General features: G+C 53.9%; 1 protein-coding gene across 7 annotated transcripts in view; it reads right to left on the bottom strand.

Annotated features, from left to right (window-relative positions):
* Window positions 1–734: 734 nt before the first annotated feature.
* MRAS (muscle RAS oncogene homolog) overlaps window positions 735–13,049 on the bottom strand; it is a 53,126-nt gene continuing 40,811 nt past the window's right edge. For 5 of the 7 annotated variants that reach the window (XM_045791850.2, XM_045791849.2, XM_087870220.1 and 2 more), the window contains 5 exons: window positions 11,205–11,358; window positions 9,761–9,860; window positions 6,001–6,174; window positions 5,471–5,550; window positions 735–4,088 (listed from right to left, as the gene is read on the bottom strand). In XM_045791850.2, the coding sequence (XP_045647806.1) occupies window positions 3,989–4,088; window positions 5,471–5,550; window positions 6,001–6,174; window positions 9,761–9,860; window positions 11,205–11,358 (608 nt within the window). In that variant the 3' untranslated portion in view covers window positions 735–3,988. Of the gene's footprint in view, window positions 4,089–5,470; window positions 5,551–6,000; window positions 6,175–9,760; window positions 9,861–10,198; window positions 10,388–11,204; window positions 11,359–13,049 lie in introns of those variants that run through there. The other 2 variants (XM_045791851.2, XR_015727880.1) reach the window with 2 other exon arrangements.

Below are 13,049 nucleotides of genomic sequence, written 5' to 3'. Positions count from 1 at the left end.
CTAGCACCCAGCCCAACGCCTGATAAATACGTGCAGAATGAAGGAATGCGCAGGCAGCCCGGCCCGGCGGCCACGCCACCACTGCTCCTACGCTGGTCTGCTCCCAGCCCAGAGTGGTGAGGAGCCTCTGGGTCTACATGCTTTAGCTATGGCACCCAAAGACATTCCAAGAGAGGGATATGGTCTGTTGGTCTCTAGTCCCTGGATAAAGGACCCAGAGAGACTCAACTTGGCCAAGTACCCACCAGGTTCAACTAACAGAGAAATGAAACCACGTTGCACAAAAGACTGTGATCTTGTGGATGGGGGCAGGGGGCTGTTTCTTTCCATGGAAAGCAATGTCAGACAGCCCAGTGTCCTCTACTAAGAGCTCCACTTCTGAGATCGCACCACAGATTAGCTTCAGTCCTCAGTCTATTTAGGAAGTGCACATTATTATCCCGTTCTCAGGCAGGGCAGCTGGAGACTGAAGCAGGGAACTTGCTCAAAGGCACGTAAAGGTCGGTGGCAGAACTCAAACCCAGGGCTGCCAGACATCAAGAGGCTGTCTCTCCAATCACCGCACTCACTTGCCCTCATCCTCTGACTCCAGGTAGGAAGGAGACACTCCTAGGCCACCAGGGGTCTCCTCCCTACTTTGGGTTTGCTCTGTAAGGTGTTCCGGGCCAGACACGGACAACGACGACATTCTCAGCAACATTTCAGGAATATCTGAATAAAGGGAATAGGCCAAGTGTTCTTCTTTTCTTTATTAATGAGTTGAGATACATAAAGACTGAATAAAAAGTTACACAAAAGGCTCAAGCATCACTGAGACCCTCAGGCATCACTCCCGTTTCACAACAATGGCCATCTCCTAATACTGGGTAGCAGAAGCTGTGCACTCACGGGCACTCCACAATTCAAGTATCTTTCATTCTCTGTAAACCCAACACGGAATTTCTAACCCAATGGGCTGCTAATGGAGGGAATCTGTCTGCGGCTCCAGATTTACCATCACACATCTGAGGGACCTTTGGGTCAGAGCTGCCGTGTGTTAGTGGGTCACGTCTCCTGGCAAAGTGAGATTGGCCACCCTAGGCTACCAGGCACTCTCCATAGCAAACAACCCAAGGTGGAGTCAAAGTCTCTAAGAAGAACCATCCAAGTGACCCCTGTGTGGCAAAGTATAAGAGAAGTCAGTGGCCAGAGCCCCAGGCTGGAGGGGTGGGCAAGATGGCTAAGATTAACTGTTGGGTAGAAAAGTAGCCCTCTAATCGGGGGTGTCCAAATTTTAGGAGAAAATTGGAGAGCACACAGTGGCAAAGGCATGGGGTGAGGGGATTTCAGGAAGGGTGTGCTCCAGGGGATGTAAAGGTAGCACTATTCAGGTGGTCTGGAAACCAGTGGAAACACCAAAATGTCACCAAAGATGCAAGTCCCATTGGACTCCTCCGTCATGGAGTAGCATGGCCAACTGGTGTTCCAACTGACCCTGCCATGTGACCACGGAGAAGCTTTTGTACTGAGGATGCCCCAGGGTACGCTCCATTCTGACCTATCTGGAAGCCCCCACTGCTACAAGGGCCCACAGTGCCTTAAACATGAAGAACTGTCTTTGAAAGTGTTATTTATCTGTCTCAGCTCTGGGGAACACGAGGTCATGGAAGATGAAGCCTGACCCGACTTAGCAGCAGCAGGCCTTTCCTTAACCAGTGTGTCCCTTGAGCACTGTGGAGCTTAGCCACGGGCGGACTGCAAGACACATGCCCTGGAAGATGCGGCCGGGGTGGGCAGAAGCACTGCCCCATTGTGGGAGGAACCAGAAACAGATGGAACCCGTGTGTCTGGTTACCTTCATGGCTAAGGGCTTCGTTCTAGGTCAGCCGATCTGCTTCCAACAGGACTCGCCACTCAGTGCTGCCAAGGAGTTGCGGGCTCGGCAGGGGGCAGGGGGCAGGGGTGTGCTCGTGGTGGTCCGTGCCTAGTAGAAGCTTCCAGCAGTGGCCACTGCCCCGTGTGCATGGCTTCCCTTCCCACCCCACCACTCCTTCACTGCAAAGCATCTCCATCCATACGTCTTCCCGCCTGTCTTGCTGCCGCCGCCACCTCCTCTCTTTTGCACACCGGGCTGCCGCGGACTTGGCTCGGAGGAGCAGAAGGGTCGGAAAGAGCCTTGTCCTGTGTTTAAAATGCCCATTAACATTATAGGATCTTGGGACAACTCTGAAGTGCCTGATCTGGAATGTTCTTTGTTATCTTTCCTTTCAGGGTCAAGGGAAAAAAAGGCCACTGAGACAAATAAAGAAATTTGATCTTCCAATTAATCAAAGTCCCAATGATTTCATTTGACACAGAATCACTCTTCAGCTGAGCCCCTGGTGCTGGTGATCTTGCTGAGTTAGGAATGCAGCATGCTTTCTAAACCAGAGAAGGTGCCAGGTGTCTCCATGTCCAGTGGGGTGCTCACTTTCTCAGGGTTTCTTTCTCCAAAGAGCAGCCAGGCCACCTGCTACGGATGCTCTAGTTTGCCTAATGACCTGATTTGTAAATGGAAAACGAGGTCACGAGCTGGGCTACCTTATCTTCTGACCTTCTGTCGGGGGCGGGGGGCACTGTGGTTGTTGCTGCCCCTCCTCCCTCCCTGGCTGGGAAAACCCAGTCTTTGGATCACGCCAACAGCTCCTGAGAGGGAAGTGACATCGTCAGGAAGTTGGGGGAGTGTCCCCTTATAAAAACAGGCCTATGGGGGTCATATCATCACCCCAACCTTTCTTTCTCCTTTAATTATATGTTACAGTTAAGATCCAAGAAGCTAAGAAAAGTGTGTGCCGAAAGGCAAGCGAATCCTAAGTTTGCAAATGCTTAGCGGGGTTTGCTCGCTTACGGGGCTTTAAGAAGTGGTAGTCGGTGGGCTCAAAGGGAAAATGGCTTCAGGTCTTGGTGCTGTTTTAGTATTGGATCGTTTTTGGTTAAGATTCAGCATGAACTAGAGCTTTCTGGATGGCGTCCACGTTAGCTCACTGGGACGCGCTGAGACGTACATGCCCACGTCTGTTTGTATCCGAGAGCCACGAGGCAGCACAGGTGGTGGGAAAGCAGGAAGAGACAGACCCGGGAGAGCCCTCAGAGCACAGAACTCAATCCGCACCGTCTGGAACGTGAACAGCCACTTTTGCAAAGCCAATCAGCTGACTTAACTTTTACATGTCCAGGACCATGAATACCCCTCCGAAAACGGACATGCTCACACCAGCCTCTCCGCTCAGCAAAATAAAATTCCGTTTCCTAACACCTGCACCCTCGGGCACAGTAAAACCTTCTGGGTGACCACATCTCTCTCCTGTCCAGTTTGGAGGCCGGGAGTGGGGTGTGCCCCCTGAGGCCTCCGGCCACCGTCCCCACTCACTTCCACGCTCTCGGTCCCTCCACTTGCATGTTGAGCTGAGTTTTGGCACTGCTGGGAAAACTCAGTTACAAACAACAATATTCCGGACGTGTTCTCAGAGAGGCCTGCTGAGAACCTGAAGCTCTGCCACTCAGTGGGCACAGACCCCTTTAATAAAATAATAATCACTAAAATAATTTAAAAATCTACAAAAGCCCCCCAAGCTCAGACACTTTGGGCTGGGGGGTGGGGGGGTGGATCATGGCTTGTTCGGTACTCTGTCCGTGGACACACATTCCACACCACACCAAAACTGTGTACTTCAAAGAAACAACACAGCCACCGAGAGATGGGGAGGAACCTGGTGGAACCAACGTGAGGGGCTTGGATGTTGCTTCTGTTTAGCGTTGCTTCCCTGTCTCTTGTGAGACACGAGAAAGCCTGTGCCCTTCTGGCAAAGCTGGAGCCTCGCTCCTCCCTGCCCACCCTCCCTTTCTCCGTTCCTGTGCCAGGTCCTCGGGCCAAGGGTCGTGGTTAGAAATGGTTTTCAGTGCGGTTAGGCAGTGGAGGGTCCCGAGGGCCAGCCAGTTCACGGTCACCATGGCCAGGGCCGCAGGCCCGTCACAATATCACGCACTGCAGTTTGTGGGTGCCAGTGGCCCGGTCTCCCCGCCATTTGGTTTTCTTCTTCTTCTTCTGGCTCTTTTCTGGAATCTGTTGCCTTTTGAGACAGTGAAAAGCAGAAAAACAAAGTCAGAACAGGCTTTGCTTCTCCCTGCCCCTTTTCCTCCCAGGCCCCCAGATGTGCAGGCGACAGGCCTGTTCTGGACACTGGGGGAGAGCCTGGCCTGGACAGTGTCTCTGGGGCAGAGAAAGTGGGAAGGCAGGGAGGGCAGGGCAAAGCCTGTTGCCCTGCCGGTGAAAATTCCTGACATGATCCTGTGGCTGCAATTATTTAAATTGTGAACTACATTATGCGTTATTCATTACTGGCCTCTTATTTTTATTTTTCATATTTTAAATAAAATGACAGGTCAGTTGAGTCCAAAAGCTTTTCACATGTTTTCTGTTAACTAGTCCTATGTCTCAGACCTGCCTGGAACTACAGGTCCATACCCAAGATACCACCAGCTCCTGGCAGGGCCACGTATCCCAACTGGAGGCAAAATGCCCCCGAGAAGCTCTTTCCAAGAGTGCAGAGGGGCCAGCTAAAGCGTAAAGTGAGGGCTGCACTATCACAGTGCACGCTGGGGAATGATGAGGAAAGGGGTGTGCGTGTGCGTGTGCGTGTGTGCGTGTGTGTGTGTCCTGGGGGCGCCGAGAAGCAGCAGGGAGAAAGCACTCTGTCAGAGCCCTGCCTGTGAGTTCACAACTAACCGACAGCTGTAGAGCTCACCAGCACACAGTCTCACACTAGGTGCCTGATATTTGAGGACGGCAGGCTAGGCCGTTCCGCATGTTGCAGACTCTGGAAATGGGCAGATGGGTGACAGGGGAGCAGCCAGGAGGCTGTGGCAGCCCTCTCAGCACGAGGTGATTAGGGCCCAGCCTCGCTATAAAGAAACGCACGTGAGACCACTGACTAGGATTTCTGACCGCACCCGGAGCCTGGCAGGGTGTGCCCTCTGGAAAGCAGGCCTGGGTGCCATGCCTCAGCAACTTGAGCTTAGCAGTCAGAATGGTGGTGGTTCAAGGGGAACTGCCACAGGGCGCTCTGACCTCCGGCCAGGGAAGAGGAAACGGACCTACTTCCTATGGTGTTGACAGGTGTGGTGTCGGGAGAACACCAAAGGCAGGGGGAGGGAGCCCGAGCTGCAGAGCCAAGGCGAGGCCGGGGAGGAGGCCGAGCTGGCACCCCAGGCAGGAAGGCACCTCCCTTTAGCTTATGCTTCGGGCTTCACCCACAGGTAGTAGGAGTGAGGGGGTGTGTGCAAAGGAAGGTGGGAAGGGCAGGGAAAAGAAATGGATGGAGGGATAAGAAATCCCAAACAGGCCCAGAATTGCACAGCCCAGGCCTTGGAATGAGAAGCTGCATCCGTCCAGTCCTCCCGGAGCCCGTCTTGCTGCAGAGGGCCTGCTTCTGGGGAAGCGCACAGTGCTCACCTAATGACCCTAACCAGGTCATGGAAGGCTTTGTCGACGTTGAGAGGTGGGTCCTTGGCACTGGTTTCTATGTACGGAATCTGGAAGGCAAAGCCCAACTTGGTAAAAGCAGCATTGGGGTCCACAAAGCCCTGTTCCCTAAAACTGCAAAGTCTCAGAGGTCCCCAGGAACCACCTGCCTTCAGAGACCCCCACAGAACCCCCGCACCAACAACCTCAAGCCCCTTCCTGGTGTCTTGCTCCTTAAGGGTGAAAAATTTTATTGACAGCTTTTCTAATTCCCGCTTATTCTCTAGTCAGAGAGATCTTTAATAACCCCCTAAAAATAGGAAAAAAATGATCTTTTTATATACTTGAAGTCTAAAGACTGTTTCATTTATCAAACTAAAATAGGGTCTGATGCTATTCTTTTTTCTTCCTGAGGCCTATTTTTCCACTGTGAGGGGACTTCTGCCTCTTCCTGGGCCCTCCAGAGGGGACTCTGGCAAGAGAGGCTGAGGCGAGGCTGGGCCACGGGCAGGAGACGGCACCTTGGTGACCCCTAGCCGGTCTGTGCCTCCTCGAGGACCAACAAGCTTCCCGAGCTCAGCTCTTGTTTGGTCTGCATCCACGAGTCCGGGAGCTTGGCCATGTTTACACGTTTGGCTTCCGTTACACACGGAAGGCTTGTGTCTGCACGTTTGATAGTGAGGAATCATCACCGGCTGAAAGACAGTAGCACACTGGCAGATGTGGCCGAGGTGGCCCCACAGGACAGGTGTTGAGGGCCGTGTCCACCCCAAGTCTCAGGCTGGCACAGGGAGGAGAGCACAGGTTGCATGAGATCAGGACGCGGTCCTGAGCTCACCTCTTCTCCTGTATCAGGGACGCCACACAGGCAGGAAGGGCTTGTGCCCACTCCCCGTTGAGTGGAGAGAGTGTGGGCTTTGTGCAAAATACACAGGCTTCCCCAGGCCAGAGAGGGAGGCCGATTGTGGTCAGACTGAAGAACTACGGTATATTTCATAACTTTTTCCTGGTTATAAAATTAAGGCATTTCATTATAACACTTTCAAAACAGACAAGCCCAGTGAATAAAATAAAAATGATCAGCAGTTCAAATGCATGGTGGCGGGTGTGTGACAGGGTGAGCTGTTATTTTAGAGGAGGATGTTGTAAACGACTGCCCCAAACACATCCTAAAGTATCTTCACACATTGCTGTGGCTTCAGGCAGAGGTCTCGTAGTTGGCCCGGACGCAAAGGGCAGAGCACACGAAGCATGGCTCAGACTTTTGAAATGGTCATCCAACCCATCGTTGAGCCTCTGATAACACTGAAAGAAAACTGCCCTCCACTGTAGGGAGGCTGGCCTGAGATAACTCTGAGCCCTTTTGCCTGCCAGGTCACAACATCTCTGAGCTCACTTATCCCCCACCTTCACCCTTGGAGGTAAGCAAGTATCCCCACTGTGCAGCGGAGAGACTGTGAGCTCAGAGCACTGACGTCCTGGCCCAAAGCCACACCGCAGCCTGCAAAGAATCAAGGTTTGAAGCAGGTGCAGGTTCCACTTCCTGCCTGGCCACCTGTGGACAGCGAGGTGTGCCGAGGTCAGCTTCAGGGCCCCTGCCAGGCAGGGGGGGCGCTCCTGCTAGAGCCTAGAAGCCAGAGTCCTGTGATACCCTGTGAGGCCGGGGTGACGTGCTTCCTTTTGCACACCCAGGGAGTGGGGGGCAGGAAGGGGCCTGTACCTAGGACCCACCTGGAGCCCCTTCACATGCTGTGACCCTGCCGGCTCAGCAGGTGCATGGTTCCGGGGGCCTCAGACCGCCAGTGCCTGCCGTCCCACCCACCACTCAGAAGTACAAGAGTTGTAGTGTCCCCCAGGTCCTCGGGCGCCCTCCGCCTTCTTTCTGGGGGTCTTGCCTCTACCACTGAAGAAAGGCTGGGGTGCATTATCTGGGTACTTGGAATTCTAGGGTTTCAGTGGCAAGGACCTTAAACTAAAGGGAACGCTGCACTAAGTGGTAGCACTGTCTGACTCCACCACGGGGCTAGGAAATGCCACCTTCCGGCGCCGGGTGGGGCGCCCGCCTTGGCAGCTAAAGAGGAACTTGCCGTATGAGCTCTAAAATAGCATGCTGTCGATAGTAGCTCGCAGAGCCGCTTGGTCAAATGATACATGAGGCAGCGGCATTTGCTGCCGGGCGGCCTCCGCTCTGCACCCCCCACCCCGCTGCTTGGGAGGCCCGAGGCGCAGGGGTGTCTGTGAGTGCCCTCGGGGGCCTGGGAGCGGGAACCGGAGCCGGCTCCTCAGGCCTGTCTCTGTTCAGAACCCAGCGGTGAGTCTCCAGCTCTCCTCTGGAGACTGTGGGGCAGCACTGGCCCGGGGGGTCACTCCCTCCTCCTTGAGGCGTGTTCTTCGCTTGGCTCCCACAGTGCCCCGCTTTGGCCCTCACGCGTCACCCACAGCTCAGGCCCTTTTGTGGCTTCCTCCTCACCTCCCCGCATCCCTAGGTGAAGTGTCCTGCCTCAGTCCTGGGACCCCCGTCCTATCTACACCCGCTCCCCCGGCGTTTATGGCTTCAAATGCCATCTACACGCTGCCGACGGCCGGTACTCACCCAGATGCTGTAGTGCCTGCTGCCCGGCACTTCCATCTGCTTATCTACTCAGCTCCTCAAACTGCAGGTCTGCCACCGGCTCCTGTCTCGCGCACACTTACTCCTACCGTCGCCTGCTCAGTTACCGACACTCTGCTCTTCTAAAAGCTGCTCACGCCCAAACCACCATCACCCACCATACCTTCTTTCTCTCTCACCCCACATCCAATCTGTGCACATATCCTGTCGGCTTTCTTAGAAACACGTCCAGAATCCAACCACCTCCTTGCCAGCTTCACCAGCACCACCCTGGGCCGTGCTGACCTGCATCTGGCTTATTGTGGCAGCCGCTAACTGGTTTCCCTGCTCCCACGACCGGCCCCCATGGACCCTTCTCAACATGTCCACCAGAGAGAAGCTGTTCAGCCGTAAGCCAGACCTCGTCATCACTCTTCGTAGCCCCCCAGTGGTTCCCCCTCTCCCCCTGAGTAAAAGCCATAAAGCCTTAAAGCCTTCTCTGACCTGGCCTCTGGCTACCCACCCCTCCCACTCCTGCTCCAGCTGGCCTCCTTGCTGATCCCCAAACTCCTGCCTTTGGGCCTTTGCACGGATGATTCCCTCAGCTGGAACATTCTTTCCCCCGAGATCTGCAGGGCTTACTCCTCAGCTCCTGCAAGTCCTTGCTGAAATACACCCTCCCCGGCAAGGCTTTCCCTGACCACCCTATTTGGAAAAGCACCCTCCTCCACCTCACATTCCTGACCCCCTTCCCTGATTTACTTTTTTCATAGCACATGTCACACTGTAATTTGCTTTATTATCTGTCTCTTGTCATTAGAAGCCAGCACCATAAAGCCAGGAGTTTTATTTCCCAGGGCCTAGGACAGTTAAATGAACGCAGAAGGCAGAGACAAGCAGAAGTAACTTGCAGTGAGTCCTCTTCCTCTACTCACAGAGCTGGGCCCACCAGGCAGAGGGAAGGGGCAACCTTGCAGCAGACCTCCCAGCAGGCAGAGTGGACTTCTATATAACTGACCAATGAGGCCAGGGGCCTGGGCTGTGTCTGTGTGGGGGACGGGTGAAAAGAAGCCCCGTGACCCCACCCAGCACATTCAGAGGGCAAAGGGGCATCACAATGAACTGAAAAAAAGAAAACAAAGATGTCTGCTGATATTCACTGTGTGGCCTGGGCAAACCTCAGTCTGACCAACTGTAAGATGGGCATCATGATACCTACCTCAGCATGTGGGGGTGAGGAGTGAGTGCTCCCCGGCATAATGCCTAGCATAGAACAGGGCTGGGTGAACTGCAGCTGGTCCGATGATTCTGAGCATAATCAGGTGGCTGGCTCAAAGAACGGGACAGAAGCCAGCCCTCTACACATCCCAGCGATGAATCTGCTGTGTTGGGGGCCAGGAGGTGGCCTGAACGCCACAGCTCGCGGGCCACGGTGAGGGGACCTGGTCCCCACATCAGAGTGCCTCATGACTGATAAGAGGGTGCTTTCTCTCGGGTCTGCTGTTTTGTTTCACAATATAGCCCTCATCACATACGCTCTGCAGGCCTCTCTGCGGAATCGAACCCCCTACCCAGGAGGCCCGAGATCCCTCAGGAGTGATGGGCAAGGACTTCTACACATCCCTGACTGCCCAGCACACACACACACATACACACACGTGCACACACACGCATGCACACACGCCACCTACATTGTGTTTGGTCGCCATTTCTTTTCCTTGCTCCCTGGTGATTTTCCTCAAATGCATCAGATCGACCTTGTTGGCCACGAGGATCATTGGAAACGACTCTCTGGGGAATAAAGGAATAGCAGCTCATGAAATTTCACTGCCTCCACCCCTGCTGAAGGCAACACAGCCACACCTCAGGCATAATGCGGCCCACACTGCCTCCCCAGTGGGCCTGGGGCTGACTCATGAGTCCCTTCCCTCCATATCTCTAGGCAGGGGAAGGGGGCCCTGGGACTGCTGGCTGTCTTGGTTTGGAGGCTTAGGCTTACTGCAGGGAGAGCAAAGGGGTCTCCCCGGGAAATCCCTGGCTCAGCACTATCAGAGGGCTCCCAAGGGGCTGCTGGGAGGGGGCTGGCCTCCCAGACCACTCCCTCCCATCTCCCGGTCACCCCAATGCACCAGCCATGCAGAGCTCCTGCCGCCGTCAGCGGGAGCTCGGGAAGAGCCCCGGAGCCAGCGTCTGGTATACAGCTGGCACTCAGTAAATGGCAGCTGCAAACTTGCGATGGCTCCCAGGAGAGGAAGGGTGGGCTCACAAGGCACGTCTGCCTTAAAGATTCCCACCGACGCTTGTGGCCACATCGCTGTCTAAAGGTGAAAGAAATGCCAGTCTTATAGCATCTTTAATAACATCATCGGGCATTTTCATTTAAAAAATTCATAATTTAACAGGTGAAAAATAATACTTTATTATTTCCCCTTGCACTTTGGTTAGCCAAAAGGTTGAATACTTTCCTACTTCGGAGTCATTTATGTTTTCTCTTTTGAAATTCCTATAGCCAGGGCCTAAACTTACGTTAACTTGGAGTTTTATGTGTATATGTGAGTGTGTGCAAGTGTGTATCCCTTTTACCTGGTAAAACTATTAACACTTTGCTGTTAGAACAGGTGTTAACTAGATTTTTCTGAATTTACTGAGATTTGTTCAAAGCTTGCTGCTTTCCTATTAGTTTGTCCTTTTACTCTCCTATGTTGCCTCTTTAAGAGCCAATTTATTGAAAAGACCAGTTAGGCTTAAAAGAAACTACAAATTATTTAATTACTCCATATAATGCTAAGGGGAAAATGAGCCTTTAATTAGGGGCTTGTAAATCTCACAGTCAAATGTGATGTAACCACCTACAAGGCATACTGGAGAGGAAATTCACTTTTTCTTCGAACGTGGTAACATTTGGTTAAGTTGGGGCCATGAGGGGGGACTGTTTAGGAGAGATGGGAGGGGCTGACTTAAGGCCCTGGAAGCAGTTTGGTCCTGTGGAAAGAACTGGGGTAGGAGTCGGGGGACCAATGCGTGAATTCAGCTCTGCCCCTCTGTGTTTCAGCTTTCGCCTGAGACTCTGAGGGACAGACAGGCAGAGGCCACTCTGAGCCAGGAGCTGGGAGGTTCTGGACCGGCTGCCCTTACCTGTCCTTGACGCGCAGGATGAGCTGGTGGAAGCGGTCCACGTGCTCGAAGCTGGCCTTGTCCGTGACTGAGTAGACGATGAGGAAGCCGTCCCCCGTGCGCATGTACTGCTCCCGCATGGCGCTGAACTCCTCCTGCCCGGCCGTGTCCAGAACTGGGGTGGGATGAGACCACTCAGGAGCTGTTAGCACCCACCATGAAGCTCCCATGGCCTGCAGACCCCCATGCCACTGCTGCTCTCTCCAGGGTGGCTCCAGCCAAGCTGGCCCCATGAGAGGCTGCACGACCTTCCAGGGCTGAGGTGTAAGGGACCCAGCAGGGCCTCAGGAACCTCCAAGTGTGAGGCCCTAACAGGCTTATCTGTGGACCTGCCAATTCCAACCTACTTGCTCCCTGGGACTCAACTGTCCGTCTACAGAAAAGCCTCAAAAAGTCAGTGATCAGCTCTGCTACAAAATCCCACTGGGGTCCCCACACCTGAGCTTGGATCCCTGCCGCAGTCCTTACAAACTGGTTCCTGGGGAAGTTACCGGGCCCTCTGAGCCCCCTTTCCCCTTTCCGCTTTTATAAGATGGAAACAATGCCTCTACCTTGCAGCCGCCTTGGGAGGAGAGCCCCAGGACATGCATTGGGGAAGCCCTGAAAACCATGCCTGGTCAGGCCGGGTCCTCAGTCCCTGCGTGGACAGACAAAAGGCAGGCCACGGGGAAGGAGAGGCCTCAGAGCCAGGATCACTTGGCCCTCGGATGGGGCTGCCACTGGGGTGGTGGGAAGGAGAGCAGGGGTAGGAAGCAAGAATGGCTGGAGAGAAGGAGGGGGGACCATTTCAGCAAAGGCCTCTTCCCAACCGACCCATCCCCCTCTCCCTCCCTCCATGCCATGACTCCTGAGGACACTCCCCTCAGCTTCCTTCCTGCTGGGATAAAATCCTACCCCCCAGGCTGTTTCAGAGTGGTCACAGCCACTGCTGGGGAATCTCCTTTGAGAGGCACAGGCCTGACCCCCTAGGCCCTGCTGAAGCCCTCAGCATCCTGCAAACCCCTGCTCCCCATGCAGCCTTCCCCATTTCCTAGCTCACTCTGCTCTCTGACAGACCCATCTTCTTCTCCCTGGAGGCAGTGGAGCAGATGGCTATAGATTTTGGAGCCGATTCTGGGCTGAGTCTGGTTCTTCATTCCTAGAGTATGATCCTGGGCAAGCTCACTTCTCCGTGCCCTTGTTTCCACGAATGGGGATCCTAAGGGTTGTTTTAAGTTAAAATACTAAGACCCTTGGAGCAGTGCCTGACATAAAGAAGCCCGATAGGAGGGTCTGGTGCGAGCTTGTTCTCCTCACCTGGGGTGCTCTCTCTACCTCTGGGCCATCCCCCAGCCTCCCCTCCTCTCCTGCTCCCCTTGCCTTGACCAGCTGACTCTGACTCACTGCATTCTGCTGCCTGAGCTCGCGGGAACTATCCCCAGCCCTGTACAGACCCTTCATGCCACACTGTTCTTCCTGCCCATTTACTAGGTCCCCAGTTGGACCATCAGCTCCAGAGGCAGGGGCCTGGTCTGCTCGGAACCTGGCACAAAGAGAACTCAAATAGTAGCTGAGTGAATAAATGAATGTGCAGTCTACCCAATTTTATTCATTCATTCATTCACTGAAGAAATACATGAGAGTCTACTACGGGCCAGGCAGTGTTCTAGGCACTATAGATCCAGGGTGAATGAGGCAAAATCCTTGTTCTCCAGGGCCTCAAAATCTAGTAGGGAGATTGGCAAACAAATGAATGGGTAATATAATTTCTGGTGGAGACAAGTACATACTGTGAAGAACAATATAGGCAGCTCAAAGTAACTGGCG

This window comes from Ursus americanus, chromosome 20 (genome assembly GCF_024610735.1).
Source record: "Ursus americanus isolate L20-20 chromosome 20, mUrsAme1.1.p, whole genome shotgun sequence".
Lineage (NCBI taxonomy): Eukaryota > Metazoa > Chordata > Mammalia > Carnivora > Ursidae > Ursus > Ursus americanus.
Note: the sequence above shows the minus strand (reverse complement) of the source record. Positions and strands in the feature narration are given on the sequence as shown.